The 16834-nt window shown below is 36.0% G+C and overlaps 1 protein-coding gene and 1 long non-coding RNA gene across 2 annotated transcripts in view; both read left to right on the top strand.

Annotated features, from left to right (window-relative positions):
- The first annotated feature begins 1933 nt into the window (after positions 1 to 1933).
- The window catches only part of tafa5l (TAFA chemokine like family member 5, like), a 146834-nt gene continuing 131933 nt past the window's right edge, over positions 1934 to 16834 (top strand). The window contains exon 1 of the mRNA XM_056464026.1: positions 1934 to 2654. Within this exon, the coding sequence (XP_056320001.1) occupies positions 2558 to 2654 (97 nt within the window). The 5' untranslated portion in view covers positions 1934 to 2557. The remainder of the gene's footprint in view (positions 2655 to 16834) is intronic.
- LOC130233809 (uncharacterized) lies at positions 8913 to 11127 on the top strand. The gene is made up of 3 exons (XR_008838247.1): positions 8913 to 8945; positions 9184 to 9312; positions 10728 to 11127. It is a non-coding gene; the product is annotated as an uncharacterized LOC130233809 (long non-coding RNA).

The following is a 16834-nucleotide window of genomic DNA, read 5'->3' as shown; positions in this document are numbered from 1 at the left end:
ATTAGATGTGAATAAACCAGTATTCAGCATTATTGTATATCTGGCAGAAATGAACCTCTTCTTTTTATTGGATCAAACAAATATTGCATGACCAGTGTAGTTTCTTTGAATGACTCCACAGATTTAATTCTTTTACTAAGTCAAATACAAACACTGCGACCAATTTAGTCTGAATCCTGAGGGAATGACTCTGAAGATTTGTTTTTACTGAGTCAAACACATTCTGGAAAGTAAAGCTAAAATATTTAAACAATAGGTCATAAATCCTAAAGGCTGTCGTAAGCATAGTTAAATTGAAAGCTCTCAGAGATGTGTTCGGTTTGACCGGAAGTGGTCTTCACAGGTTATTCAACAATCATAAATGTGATTTCAGTCCAAAGGGAGCAAACATGGTCAGTTTAAAGGACACTGCAGACACCATTGGAAATTATTAAGGGAGCATTGATGCATCACTTCACAGGAAGAAAAGAGGGAAATTTTCCCACCAGTCGTAATTAGTTGTGTCCAAAATGACACAAAATAAACAATGCTCTTATACAGTCACTGGCCACTTTATTAGGTACACCTTACTAGTACCAGGTTGGATCCCCTTTTCGTCGCAGCAAAAATCGAGACTCATCAGACCAGGCAACGTTTTTTCCATCATCTATTGCCCAATTTTGGTGAGCCTGTGCAAATTGTAGCCTCAGTTTTCGGTTCTTATCTGACAGGAGTGGCGTCTTCTGCTGCTGTAACCCATCCACCTCAAGGTTGGACGTGTTGTGCATTCAGAGATGCTCTTCTCCAGACCTTGGTTGTAACGAGTGGTTATTTGAGTTATTGTTGCCTTTCTATCAGCTGGAACCAGTCTGGCCATTTTCCTGTGACCTCTGGCATCAACAAGGCATTTGCGCCCACAGAACTGCCGCTCACTGGATATTTTCTCTTTTTTTGGACCATTCTCTGTAAACCCTAGAGATGGTTGTTTGTGCAAATCCCAGAAGATCAACAACTTCTGATGACTCAGACCAGCCCGTCTGGCATCAACAACCATGCTACAATCAAAGTCACTTAAATCACCTTTCTTTCTCATTCTGATGCTTGCTTTAAACTGCAGCAGATCGTCTTGACCATGTCTACATGCCTAAATGCATTGAGTTGCTGCCATGTGATTGGCTGATCAGAAAGCCACGTTAACAAGCAGTTGGACAGGTGTACCTAATAAAGTGGCCGGTGAGTGCACTAGAGCAGGAATCACTCCAACTTGGTTTAGCACACCTATTTAAAGCTTCTAGTATACCTGATTAGTTGGTTCAGGTGTGTCCAAATGGGGTGGGAATTAAAGTTTGCAGGACACAGGCCTTCAAGGACCAAGTTTGGTCCTAAAAGGTTTTTGAAAAGGTTTTTGAAAAATATGAGCAAAGGAAGCAGCAGGATAAATTAGCTGGATTTAGAATTACCCGGGGTTAACTAGTCCGAAAAAATAGCTCTAAAGAAGTTAGTCAAAATCGCGAGGGAATTAAAGTCGGATCATTTTCTGAATCAAATGCATGCGCGCAGTACGATTTATCGGTGTCGGTTCTGCAAGTGTGATCCCCAAACGAATCTCTTCCATTGACTGATTATTAAACACTTTGCGTATTAATATGTGTAGAATAAAAGGTAACAAAACATAACATGTCTATTCCCACCCATGTTTACCATATAACTTAATTTACACTAACAGACATTTAACTCTATAGAAATTGATGTTTTTTTTCATAGCTTTGGGAATACAAACATTTTTTTTCATGTTCAAAATTAAATATTTACCAAAATATTAAAATAATCCCCAATGGATCACAATATTTAAATTCCTTATGATCCCCGTCCTTTCTCCCTACATAGCCTATGTGAGTGTGTGCGCGCGTGTGCTTGTGTTTGTGTGAACGCGCGCGTGCTGGAGGAGGCAGAACTCACTCAGCTCCGAATCCAGCCACGAACCACCGAGAATGTGCGCGAAATGCTCCACTGCTGTTCTCTGTAACTCCACAGGGCAAATTCTCCATGTATACATGGCTTCGGGAACGTCGGAGTGACATTGAAGAAGAGGAAGACGCATTTCTGAACACCCAGAACCTCCCTCTCCAGCTCATCTACAGTCAGCATCCGTACACCGTGGACCTGTTACCACCGGACTGGTACCACTGACCATTTCACCCTGTGTGGATACTTCTCCAGACCGCGGAGGATTTGCGCAAAATTCGAACGGACCAAATTATGACTCATTTTACTTTGCTTGGATGAGTTTTACATCTATTGCTTTTGATTTGTCTGTCAGTATACGCGTATTATATTTTTACAAATTCTAATTTGGCCAAATAAGGTTAAATAATGACTTTTAATGACACTTCGTTCAAATTAAATAACGTTCTGTCAGATGCGTAAAATGAAAACCAAAGCGCGTAAATCGACATCGGATTAACTCTCGCCTCGCATCCCGGCCACATTCCCGTGAAAATCTATGGAAGTAGCCGAGCTTGCTTTGAACTTGCTTTAGGCTGGGTGCCGGGAGTGTTTTCTGCGGGACGTGGTGAGGATGCAGTCGGGGATGCGGGCGCTCTGTGCCGGCGGAGGCACGTCTCTCTGCTGCCTGCTTATGCTGTGGATGATCTACACCCACATCCTGAAAGAAGGCAAGTGCTGAGCATCACTATACGTGACTTTCACTATGGTAACGGGGTCCAAATAACCTTATATCTCTACGCGTAGGCTCACCTCTGGCTCTGTCCTTATTATAAAGTTGTTTAAAAATACAGCTGTCAGATTTTTTTCTGAGCCAGGCTTCTGTGCCTTAACATCTCAGGGGAGAAAACCGTAGTGTATAGGACAGGAGCAACTCCTCTGAGAGACCCCGGAGAGCTTGTGATATTATTATGGAAATCTATAGCATAATATGGAGGGCATGCTTCACAACCTAGAGGGAAAATTGTATTGCTTGGGGGTTGCTCCTTCACAGCTCAGGAGATCTCATTTATGTAACTTTGACTCTCCTGAAAAAATCTGAAAAGTGAAATGCATAAGGTGTGAAACGAATTCATGGAGAAATGGTTGAGATCTCTGACTACATGTTTGAGACATCCAAGAACAATTTGTGTCATTGTTAAATATACTCGACAAGTTGTGTTTTTTTATTATTATTATTTATTTGAATTGCTTTTCCTAGGCTATTTGCACCATTTAAGCTCTGGAGTTTTTGTATTTCTAATGCTGAGATAAGGAACAATTGTATTTGCATGCATGCATTTGCATAATACCTACTAATATGCATTACACACACTGCTGCCTTGCATGTCTCTGTGTGTGCATGTCTATCCGGCATTTTCCTGTGTGTTTTAAATGTAATGAAGAGCAGAGTCATGATTTGAGTCAGGGGTAAGAATGTGACTCACATTTAATAAGCTAACTGCCCTAAAAAGGCACTAGGAGGCATGTCATACGTGGCACAGCATTTGTGTGCTGATGTGGAAGTTTTGCAGATGGCTGTCAGTGGGGGCGCGATGGGTTTTGTCAGGGGGGGGGTTGAGTTAAGATAAGATAAGATATAATAAGAGATATTACAGTCATTAACGCTTGATCTCGTGGTGCATCTTAGCAAGGTAATACCGCAGATTTACGGGCACCCTGCTGCACAAATCCTCACGTTTAACCAAGACGTTCAGCTCACCAATGTTAGTAGGCGTGAACTGGTGTCTCGTATTTAAGGGATCAAACCTCCCTGCATGATCCTCTCAGTTAATGGATGAGCTTTATTTGGGATTCATATCGCCTCAAACTCAAAACTTCTTTTATTTTAGTCAGACTAAAGAAGAAGCACCTAAAATAAATATCTTATGTCACAGTATTTTCAAAGCCAGGAGAAAGAAAGAATTTTCCCATGACATCTTTGTAATGTTATTTTAAGCTTGTTTTTTAATGGAGTATTATTTTGTATTTAGCCAATGTTTATGCGCCAACTATTGAACAGTTGAGGACAAAAATTGTAAGTCCTCCTGTAAAATTGGAGTGCTGTTTATTGGAGCTATTTTTTTCTAACACATTATTTAAACATAAGCTGGTCACACTTTACAATAAGGTTCATTAGTTCATGTTAATTAATGCATTTACTAACATGGACAAACAATGAACAATACATCTACTACAGTATTTGTTCATGTTAGTTAACGTTAGTTAATGAAAATACAGTTGTTCATTGTTAACTCACAGTGCATTAACTAATGTTAACAAGCATGGACTTGGATGTTAATAATGCATTAGTAAATGTTCAAGTATGATTAATAAATGCTGTACAAGTGTTGTTCATGATTAGTTCATGTTAGTAAACGCATTAGCTAATGAACCTTATTGTAAAGTGCTACGCATAAGCTTTAATAACTCATTTTTAATTAAAAAAAAATTCTCTCTCTCTTTGCCAGTACTAATATTTTACTAGTTATTTTACAAAATTTAAAGGCTTAATTAGTGTTTTTAGGTTAATTCGGGAAGTTAGGTTACATAGGAAAGTCACTGGAGAACAGTGGTTTGTTTTGAAGCCAATACAAAAAGTAAAAATAATATTGACCTTAGAAGTTTTTACTTTTTTTAAATTATTCCAAACCAAAATAAAATAAATATGAGTTATACACACTCACTGGACACTTTATTAGGTACACCTTACTACTACTACTGGGTTGAACCCTCTTTTGCCTTCAGAACTGCTTTAATCCTATGGCCTAGATTCAACAAGGTACTGGAAATATTCCTTAGACATTTTGGTCCATATTGACCTGATCGCATCATGCAGTTGCTGCAGATTTCCAGCTGCACATCCATGATGTGAATCTCCCGTTCCACCACATCCCAAAGGTGCTCTATTGGATTGAGATCTGGTGACTGTGGAGGCCATTTAAAAACAGTGAACACATTGTCATGTTCAAGTAACCAGTCTGAGATGATTTGAGCTTTATGACATGGCGCGATATCCTGCTGTAAGTAGCGATCAGAAGATGGGTACACTGTGGTCATAAAGGGATGGACATGGTCAGCAACAATACTCAGGAACACTGTGGCGTAGACACAATGCTCAATTGGTACTAATAAGCCTGAGCTGTCCCAAGAAAGCAGAAATCGAGACTCATCAGACCAGGCAACGTTTTTCCAATCTTCTATTGTCCAATTTTGGTGAGCCTGTGTGAATTGTAGCCTCAGTTTCCAGTTCTTAGCTGACAGGAGTGACACCCGGTGTGGTCTTCTGCTGTTGTAGCCAATCCGCCTCAAGGTTGGACGTGTTGTACGTTCAGAGATGCTCTTCTGCCTGCCTCTGTTTTTACGAGTGGTTATTTGAGTTACTGTTGCCTTTTTATCAGCTGGAACCAGTCTGGCCATGCTCCTCTGACCTCTGGCATCAACAAGGCATTTGCGCCCACAGAACTGCCGCTCGCTAAAGTAGCTTTTGAGTGTATATTAGTTGCCAAAAATGTAGTACAGCTTCTTCTGTTTTTAACCCCATTCATTAAAATGGTGTCTTTTCATATTTAGTACAAGAATCATTAGGTGAACTATTAAAAGATATGTACAGTGTAGCCTCAAAATAATACATTATTATTCTAAAATCTTTATATTTGACCATTATCCTTCAAAGCACTAGGTTTGAAGCATTAGGCATTTAATAAACAATATAAAATCACTTTTGTGACCTTAATTTGATGCAGACACCAAATATTGGACATGTGATCTGTGACCCATATAGAAGATATCAGCATAAATAATGACATGAGTTTTCCATTTGAAATCCATTTAAAGAACATGATTCCAGTCTATAACTGGTTGAAGCGTCAACTTTTGATTGCTGTGATGGCATAGCATGGTGGCTTTTCATTCCGATAATGATATCCGTGACCCTGTTGAAGTTGCGGGTGAGAAATTTATTGATCAGTGTGTGTGACCATCGACCTTTGCAGCTATTTGCCTCCAAGTCATTTACAGATGAAAGCATGTGGCTTTCGAAAGAAGCCTTGACCCTTCAAGCACCCATCAACATGTGATGAAAAATCCCTCTGATCCTTTTGATGGCCTTTTTTAAAGATCACATGATGATACTACTTTAAAAGTGGTGCGATGTAAGTGATATGTAGATGTGCGTGTGTCTTTGCGGGCCAGCAGTGCGTGTGTTATGGTTGTAATTTAATTATGCCGTCCTCTCAGGCCAAAACTGTCATCCAGAATCACAACAGAGCCATGACATCACCGATAATGCACAGAGCGTTTTCATCACCGCTGCCCAGCATAACGCTAGGGACAGTGACGAGATGAGAGATTTACAAGATTAAAATCAATTGTCAAGAGTCCAATTAAAAAATTCCTGCTTCTTTTATAGTGGAATTTCCTCGGAAAGCTCGAAGCAAAAAGATTAGTTTTTTGTTAGATATCGCTAAAAGATTTCAGTTTCACTGAGCACCTTGTTGTGGAAATCTGTGCAAAAAAGGTTGTGCAAATCTGATTCGGCTGCTTTATGAGCAGACAGTAATGGACAGAGTACTGAAAAATCATAGGGTGCGTATCAATCAGCTCTCTATATCAGTAGGTCATGTACACTGCCTGACAAAAGACTTGTTTTCAATCACAGTTGTAAGAGCAACAAGTAATATCTTGACTTCTAGTAGATCATTTGGAAAAGTGTCAGAAGGTAGATTTCTTCTGCATCCCAATCATCACAAATACTTCAGAAGACCTATTGGAACCCCCATGGACCCAAAATTCTCATAGAAATCAGTCAAGTTTGATGAAGAAAAAATCATGGTTTGGGTTACATTCATGCTAAGATCTGCAGAGTGGATGGCAACATCAACAGCCTGAGGTATCAAGACATTTGTGCTGCCCATTACATTACAAACCACAGGAGAGGGCAAATTCTTCAGCAGGATATTGCTCCTTCCCATACTTCAGCCTCCACATCAAAGTTCCTGAAAGCAAAGAAGGTCAAGGTGCTCCAGGACTGGCCAGCCCAGTCACCAGACATGAACATTATTGAGCATGTCTGGGGTAAGATGGAGGAGGCACTGAAGATAAATCCAAAGAATCTTGATGAACTCTGGGAGTCCGGCAAGAACGCTTTCTTTGCCATTCCTGATGACTTTATTAAAAAGTTCTTTGAGTCATACCAAATGATCAACTAGAAGTCAAGTTATTTGTTGTTCCTAAAACTTGGATAGGCGACAAGACTTTTGTCAGGTAGTGAATATGAATTTGGGCCACTGGTAAGAATCGCATTTGGTTTGGTTCACTTCTGTTAATCACTTTTTAGTTAATTTGTATTATTCGTTTTAAACCCATCAAAGACAGTAGATCAAGGTCAACAACAGTTTATCAGAGGTTAGAAGGTGTACCCCAGGACTACATTCGCATCCCTCTTCTGTTTACACCATTGATGACTATATTAGTCATGATTTCAGTAACATTATAGTAAAATACTCAGATGACACAGCTGTGCTTAGCCTCTTGTACGAATATAATAACCCCTTAGCTCACCATTCAGAGGTTAAAAGGTTTGCGAAGTGGTGCAATTCAAACCCTCTTTTTATTAATATTAACAAAACCGAGGAAATTATTTTTGACCCAAAGTAAATTGGGAACTATTCACCTGTATTCATTCACTCAGAATTCACTAAATGTGTGTGCTTATTATATCTGGGTGTTTACATGGATAACTTGCTGACCTGGGGACGTCATCTAGACAGTATTTGTTCTCGTGTGCAGTAGCGATTGCATTTTTTTTTTAAATGGAGGTTGATACTTTTTAGGATTCAGCAAAAAGTAATGATTTTATTTTGCCAGGCTGTAATTGAAAGAATAATACATGATGGTTTTACTACTGTATGTGGTTTGGAAGCATTACAGTTCAAAAAGCCAAGCTTGCACATTTGGTAAAGACAGCCATGGGAATAATAGTGAAAAAGGAGTATCGATCTTTAGAATCTTTTTATGAGCAATTAGTTCTTAATGAAGCTACTAAAATAATATCTGACCCCTCACATAGTTTATTTTATGAGTATGAGTTACTGCCTTTCGGTAGACGATGCAGGCTGCCTGTGTGCAGATACAATCATTTTATGAAATCTTTTTTTACCTATGTCAATTTGAGTTTTTTTTAATTGCTTGTACACGATTTTAAAACAGTGTCAGCTTTTTTCAAAACTCTACACTTAATTCCCAAAACTGCACACACAAAATGCAAAATGCTTCACATCTGCTTCAAAATGTAACACTGCATTCAAAATGCCATAAACACATGTCAGAATGAAACATTTGCATCAAATGGCAAACACTTCTTTCAAAATAGTAAATGTTTGGATAAATTATGTACCAAGCTCTTTGCTCTTTAGGCTTACATCTACGTTTCAATACAATGCATTAATTTGCTGAGAGGAGTATCAGGTACACTGTAAACATCAATGACATGAAAAAACAGAAAATACTTATTAGGCCAATCATTAAAGTGTTTATAGCATAAAAAAGCATAAATATATTGTATGTAATTAAATGTTTTTAAAAAATCATTTATTAATTGTATAAGGTATTTAAATGTACATTATTATTAGATTTTTTTGAAAATATGCCAGCAACATTCTAATAATTAAACAGCTATACATGTTTGCTATATTGCTTTTAACCTTTCTAGCTGATCGTTCATATGATTTTTTTTTTTTTTAGAAAACATCCCTCATGTGTTCTTATGTTCAATGATTTATTTCACATGATTCATGTTTGGCGGTTCCTGACTTCTATTAAGGGAGCATAGTGAGCGTCAACGCTTTCTGAATTTCATGGAGCATTGTCAGACTTTATGAGGAGCAAACATATCAGTGTTTTTCAGTGAATGTTTCAGAATTTTGTGATTGACTCCCTGAACAGTTCCATGTCTACACTGTAAAAAGTGCTACACTCACAAAGTTGGTTTTATATACTTTAAATAATTGCAATCTAGTTAATTATATTTGTTTTATACCAAAAAATATCAATTTGCTTATTGTTTACTTAAAGTAGATCAGTTTTTAAATAACAGTATATTTTAAATAAAACTAATGCAATTTATTTGAGTATATTTTGTATGTGGTTATTGTGTAGAATAAATGTTATAAAAGTGAGTTGACACAGACAATTTATTAGAGCAGCTGTCGACGTGTGCAGGTCTGTTCATCAAACGTGATTTTAATAATTCTGCGTGACCCCATTTTCACTGCCCGCCACTTTCCAGACACACGCAGCATCTACAAGGGGCGACATTTACTGCTCGCAGCAGCGGATCTGATTAACACGGTAAGTTGCAAATGTAGCCGAATGATAATTGTAAAGTCATGCTAAACTGCCGACTTCACTAGGCAGGTGAGGTTTTAGCTTGTAAATTGTACTGTAACGTCAGGTAACAGACTGCTCTCACATGGAAAGCTAAGTTGGCTAACGCTAACCAACGCTAGTTCATGCTAACGATTAAAAGTGATAGTCCTGAGAAATTTTTTTTAAAGTAGTTTTAAAACACTTAGTAGGTATAACTAACGTTACAGAACGGATTAACTAGGTCTCTGGTGGGCGGTCGGGGGGTGGGTGCAGTTTGCTAGCGCTAACTTGGCTAGCTAACCTAAGTTATTATCAGCACATTAAGGATGCATATTAAATGCAGAAACGTATGGAACAGTAGTTTGTGTTTAGCGTAACATTAAGTAGCTTAAGGTTTGTGTTTAAGAGATTTAGTCCATAAGTTTTTTGTTAATACTGCAATGTGAATAAATTACAGATTTATAATTTATTTGAACTTAAATTACATTTATGTTTACAGAACCATTTAAGATGTACGCACCTCATTCTAAAATGCATTTTCTTGGTCTTTAGATACCAAAGTGATTTTGATTATTTTGTTAAGAAAAACATTACATACGATTACAGCTATAATTATTTGCAGGTAAGTAAAACACGGGTAAAATTGCAAACAATAGTGGGCTCCATAGAATTGCATTTGATATCTGAAGATTTTTTGTATATGTGCAATGAACAAACAGTAAAAAATATCCTAATGCAGTTTCTTATTATCTGTCAGTCTTTCACTAAAGCTAACTGAAAACACTGATTCACTGAACTATCATTTGCCAGTAACATTAAATTTGGAGAAAAAGTAAATTAAAAGTAGCTTCAGCAAAAATGTAATGTTAACCTTAAGGTAATATGTAAAATGGCAATGTATTTATTTAATTTTGTATTATGACTTATGCAAAGTTTGGTGCAAAATGAAGATGACAGTTAAATTATAGATTTTATATTTGCCATTTTCAAACTGTTTAATATGTAAGTTACATACATATTTTTATGCTTTATAAGTTGCAAAAATAAACTGAAAATGTAATACCTAAATTTAAATAATTCCTTGATTGACAGGCAACCAAAATGCCATACACTGTTACACTGAATAAAATCAGTTTTCTTTAGAATTTGATTCTTAAAAACACCTGGAATAATGTAAGTACACAATAACCTATATAGCCTTTTTTTAATACAGAAGTTTAACTAAGGTAAATTTTAACTGATAAACTAAGGTGTTTCATCCATGGATCATTCTCACTGCACTTTTGTAACTTGACTTGTAGTTTATGTAAGATATTTTCTATTTAGCATTTAGCTATTTAATATTATTTAGTATCAAACACCTGAATTCCTGTTTCTCTTTTTCTCTCCACCAATAGAGTTGTGTGGAATCAGAGGTGCATGCGGCTGCCCACGGGAAAAATTTGACATCAGCCCAACACAGTTTGGATAATCATAGGACTGTCAGAGGTTTACCAAACCTGTCATGTGCATGATGGCTCCTGTTTGGACTTAACGATGTCCTCGACTTCCATCAAAACTGTATACATTATTTGAGATATATCAGAGACTCTTTGTGGGACTGGACCTTATGCATCCTAAATCTTCATCAAAGTATGCAGATCTCCTTACTGAGTTGTCTTAGATGATTTCTCAATAGGATCTGGCATTATTAATGTTTTTATTTATGTATTGTGTATGTGCAGCCACATTAATGGCCTGTTTTGTAGTCACTTTTAGGGACATTGGTTGACATTGAATAAATGCTATGGTGTTTAATCCATCTTCCCATTCTTATTTAATTGTTATTAACCGTATAAAGTCTGTTTATCTGTTTTTACTTAATCACTGTATAGTGTGCTTAGAATATAAAAATGAAGATTTATTTTCTGAGGTTACAGCCAGAAGTCAATTGAATTCATTTTAAATTACATATGCATGGTTAATTTTATTTAGATAATTAAGTTCTTAATACCTAATTAAAATAAGTTCAGGCAACATATAGCAATGTATAAATAAGTTAGGTTTAACAAAAAAAGTAAGTTTATCTGATTTGAGTAATTTTAGAAATATTAGTTGGCTCAACTTAATTTTGTTACATTTGTTTTAAGCAAAGTTTTAGTGTTTAATATACTTAAAAAAGGCTGGAAGTTGATTCAATCTAAAACGTCCGATGCAGCCACTTGCCTCACTTTTTATAAGTTAGATCTAGGTCATACTTTTTACAGTGTACTGAGCCGAGACACACTCATACTCATGCAAAAGTACAAATATTTGGCAAAAAATGTATCAGCTTATATTTACCTTTGAAAAAGAAGTGGCAGTCAGAATTTGCCAGGGTATGAATAATTCCAGGCCTGACTTTATGTTTCCGTCCAGAGTTGAGAATTAGGTTTAGGCACAAAATTATAATATTGCATAAAACATTTGCAAATGAAGCACCATTTGAAAAGAGGTATCAAATTTGAAAGAGGTATCAAAAAATGTAATTCACTGTTGTAGGTGAAGCCATTTTTTTCTTATGTAATAAATTACTTGTACCTCAGACTATGATGAAATGCAATAAACTCACCCTTGCTTTTGGAGATGTGAGATGCTGTTTTGGAGTGCAGACACTCAGTATAGTTCTGGAGGCAATAATACTGAACTATTTTGATGACAGACTTTGACTGAGGGATTTTAGAATGACCAAGACAACATTTCAGATAGTCAATGTGGTCAGTCTGCTGGTTTATTAATTAATGCCGTCCCATTACACCCATTTCTATTATCACATGATCTGTTAAAATCACATGACTTTTTTGATGCATATGCTGGAATTTATTCAGTAAATGTAAAAAATGTAAAGGTAAAATGTTTATATCGTAGTTTATGCACTTTTTTTATTATAAAATAAAATGTTTGTCTTATTTAGTTGTGTGCATTTGTTTTTTTTTTTAATGCACATTTTAAAACTTATGCAAATCTTGGCTATTTCATTAAGGATTTCTTAATGCAGTATTTATAAATATAGAGAGCATAAATATACACTCTTAGACTTTGTCGCAATTTCATAGTTATTTACTGCTTAGTAAAATACCACAAACATTCTTTACAGTTCACTACTGTAATATGCACTGCATTGTCGGTCATTTAAAAACTTTTACAGTAACTTACTGCATATTAGGAATTTGTGGTATTTTACTGTAATTAAAGTAATCAAGTACTGCTACTGTAGTTGAAGACAAAGATAAGACAGTGAACAATTTATTAATTAACATCTTGTATCACAACATCTATTTAAAATACATTGATGAAAGAAAATTACTTTTCTAAACCATTTAAAATGGATATAATAAGAATGAATGAAACAATTACTATTGTACATGATCTCGTCACTTGTTTAAAAAATTTTTATATTCAACAGTAAAAACTAAAAATCAGTGTTTTGTACTGCTAATGTAAAATCTAAATAAATTACAGTAAAAATGTTGCAGATAGATTATAATACTGTAAAATTTAAAGGGCATTTTACCATTAAAAAATTTGTGGTAAGGCAATTTTACTGTAAAATGGAATTGCGGTAGGATCTGGCTACTGTAAAACAGATTTACAGGTAAGTTACAGTAAAGGGGCATTTGCGGTAACTTGTTGGCAAAAGTGCTGCATGTAAATGAAATCACACACAGATCATGTGATGATAGAAATGGGTGTAATGGGACAGCATTGATTAATAATCTGCATTACCGCAAAAATACAATAAAATGTTTAACAGTGTAGGTGGATAGAAACGTAGCTACTGTGCATAATCTATTAGTTAATGAATTTTTTTTAAATTAACATCTTTTATCACAAAATGTATTTAAAATAGATGGATAAAAGAAAATTTATTTTGTAAGCCATTTAAAATGGATATTATAAGAATGATTAATAAAAACTTTTGTACATAATCTCGTCACTCATCATTAAATTCAATATTAAATAATAAAAATCAAGGCTAATATAAAATGTAAATAAATTACAGTAGAAGTCCAGTGAAAAATTGCTATGCTGTAAAATTAAAATGTGATAAAGGGCATCTAACTATAAAAAGAAGTTGTGGCTATTTTACTGTAAAATGAAATTGTAGTAGGACCCGACTACTGTAAAACACATTCACAGGTAAGTTACAGTAAAGGGGCAGTTTTGGTAACTTGCTGGCAACAGTGCTGCATGTAAGTTACCACAAAAACACAATAAAATGTCTAACAGTGTAGGTGAATGGAAACAAAGTTACTGTGCATAGATCTGATAGTAAATGAAAAAAATATTAATTAACATTTTACATCACAAAATGTACGTAAAATAGATTGATGAAGAAAATTAATTTTGTAAACCATTTAAAATGGATATAATAAGAATAAATAATAAAAATACTGTTCTGCATGATCTCATCCTTCATCACTAAATTCAATAGTAAATACTAAAAATTACAAAAATTACAAGGCTTTGCACCGCTAATGTAAAATGTAAATAAATTACAATAAAAGTCCTGTAAAATTGTCATACTGTAAAATTAAAATGTTAAAAGGCATTTTACCATTAAAAGAGGTTACGTCAAGGCTATTTTACAGTAAAATGAAATTACGATAGGCCCAAGCTACTGTAAAACACATTTACAGGTAAGTTACTGTAAACGGGCAGTTGTGGTAACTTGCTGACAACAGTGCTGCATGTAAGTTACCGCTAAAATACAATAAAATGTCTAACAGTAGGTGGATGTAAACACAGCCACTGTGAATAAATCTGTTAGGACTCAAGCTCATGTCATTGACCGACATCTCCCTTTATTCCTCAAGTGTTCCAAACGCTCCACTGCTCATCAAAGATACTGCTCACTTTTGGTAATTTTTCTGATGTTAAAGCACTTTCTTGCGTCTGGCTTAATATGCAGAGACAAGAATAAGCCGCTCGTAGGTTGATTTCAAGGAGTTCTAATAAACCTGGAGAGGCATCCAGCATCCACATCCATCTTTTTAGCAGTTGCTCGGCTGCTGCATGCTTCAGTTCCAGGAAGATTTCCTGAGCCAATCACCTGAGCCATAAATGCCTCTGATCATTCTATATTAGACGCCTTGCAATAGACGGGGAAATGTAAGGCTGTTTCATGCTGTTCAGAAATGTAAGAAAAAAAATAGGTCACTGCAAAACATCTACAGTTATAGCGCATGTGGCAGTGGCTGTCACCGGGTTGTTTTATTTTTTTAATTTTTCATTTAGGTTTTATTTTTAGTCTGCCATTTTCATTTATTGTACCTGTCATTGGTAGTTTTACACTGCTAAAAATGCTTTTCTTCGATTTTTTTGTCTTGTTTCTAGTCCAAATATCACAAAACATGAAGCATTTTCTAGACAAGCAAAACATATAGTGTTGTTTTAAGAAATAATATGACAAGATTGACAAGATTAAGTGAGTTCTTCTTTAAAACAAGCAAAAAAATCTGCCAATGGGGTAATCAAAATAATCTTGCGTCTTGTTTTGACAAGTTTATTTTGCTTTCTTTGCTGCTTAATGCTGTTAGATCACACTCTCTACGCCACATAAATAAGATATACAGTGCTCAGCATAATTGAGAACACCCAATTTGGAGAATGAATATTTTTATCCATTTCTCAGTGAATATAGGCAATGTATTATGGTGCATTTAAACAAAACAGACTTATTAAACAGATATATTTATTCAAATATTTTAGTCACCAAACATATTTAGAAAGTGAAAGATAATTTAATAAATTCAAGCAAAATATTCCAAAAAAAGTACAACCTACAAAATTTCAACTAAATCATTTTTATTTCTATAACATTTAAATTTTGGTGTGCTAGTATTTGGACCATTATCGTAAATTATTTTGTTAGATTAGCTCCAGATTTGGCTCCAATTCTGACTAATCTAATGTATAGACCATTTTTAAGGATTTGAACAAAAACTAATGCATTTCCTGTTTTACATTTTTAATTTCTATAGCTTCCAATAATCCAAAAAGAGCCACATATTGATAATGTTATGACAGCTGTTTTAATGTTGAGTTATGATTGAATCGCCTCTTGTTACAGTTAGGAAATGGTTTGATAACAAGCAGGAAATGTTTTTGGGCCAAAGACATGACCACATTGAAATGGTCTATATGCACAAATATAATATTGTATAGCTTTCTATTTAAAATATGAATTTAAAAGACAGATTTGTAAGGGGAGTACTCATATATGCTGAGCACTGTAGCCCTGGATGCCAGAATATGTCTGTTTCTCTGGGTGTCCAGACAGCTAGCCAGCAGATTCGCTCAATACCCAAACCTGTTAACCAGTATTGAACTGAATTAACAATCTTCTATCATTATAAGAGTTGACTAAGGGCCTACTCACACTATGCTATCCGAACCGTGCCCAGGCCCGTTTCCCGGATCGTTTGAGAAGTGTGAGTGCTCTGAATCGGGCTCAAGTGAGCACGGTTTACTTGGGCTTTGGTGCGGTATACGCTTGTGTGAGTGCAAAACGCGCCAAAGCCCGAAACTGAAAGCGAGACGTGACTTTTAAGGGACTGTTTCATATGTGTTTATTAATCATTCTTACTGTTCAATGAATGCAAATTGTCGTAGTTTATTAAAGACGCAAACCTCTCATTGCACGAAAGCTCTGCACCTTCAGTCAACCTCCTAATTCCTGCAGCAAGAGGACTTTATGATTGTTTATGAGCGTCAAAAGTGGCTGATCTGTTCGGTGAAATATTTGACTGCGTGTCACTGCATATCAAATGACTTAAACGACGATATAACTAAAGAAATCTCCACTGTGCTGAGCGAGAGCATCTCTGATCAGCGCATCATCGATGACGTAAGCGTGCCCAGGCCCGAATGTAATGTGAGGGCGGCCATCGGGGGAGACGGGAGGGGGGACAAGCGTGCTTTGGCCCGGTTCAAGGAAACTGTACATAGTGTGAGCATAGTGTGAGTACGCCCTAAGAAAGCCAGAGAGGAGCAGAAGCAGGAGATGAAGTAATGATGATAAAGAAAGAGCAGTTTGTTAAATAATCTTAGTTGCGTATGATTCAATGCTCAGACTTAGACCCAATCCCAATTGTACCCCTTAGCCCTGCTCTTAGGGGTGTCCCAAGTCTCTTTAACTTGAAAGCGTAGGGCTAAGGGGAAGGGCTAGATACCGCTTCAAATGGAGATTTTTCAGGACCACACTCGAAACCATGGGGTAAGAAAATTTCCCAGAATACACCAGCCAAAACGGCAGCATGGCTGCACACGGAAGTAGAGAGATCCACAAATTTGTATTTTTATCATTATTACGAATTTTTACAACAAACAAGCACATGTTTTAATATATTCATAACCCCGTTCTTGTTTTACCAACATGTTTAAAAAAAAAAACGCTAAAATAAAAAACGCTAAATTTCACGATCTATTATCTATAATAATAACTCCTCTGTAGTCCCACAACATTCTGTCACTCGATGACACT

This window comes from Danio aesculapii, chromosome 8 (assembly GCF_903798145.1).
Source record: "Danio aesculapii chromosome 8, fDanAes4.1, whole genome shotgun sequence".
NCBI classification, from domain to species: domain Eukaryota; kingdom Metazoa; phylum Chordata; class Actinopteri; order Cypriniformes; family Danionidae; genus Danio; species Danio aesculapii.
The sequence above is the reverse complement of the archived record's forward strand: the minus strand, read 5'-3'. Positions and strand labels throughout refer to the sequence as shown.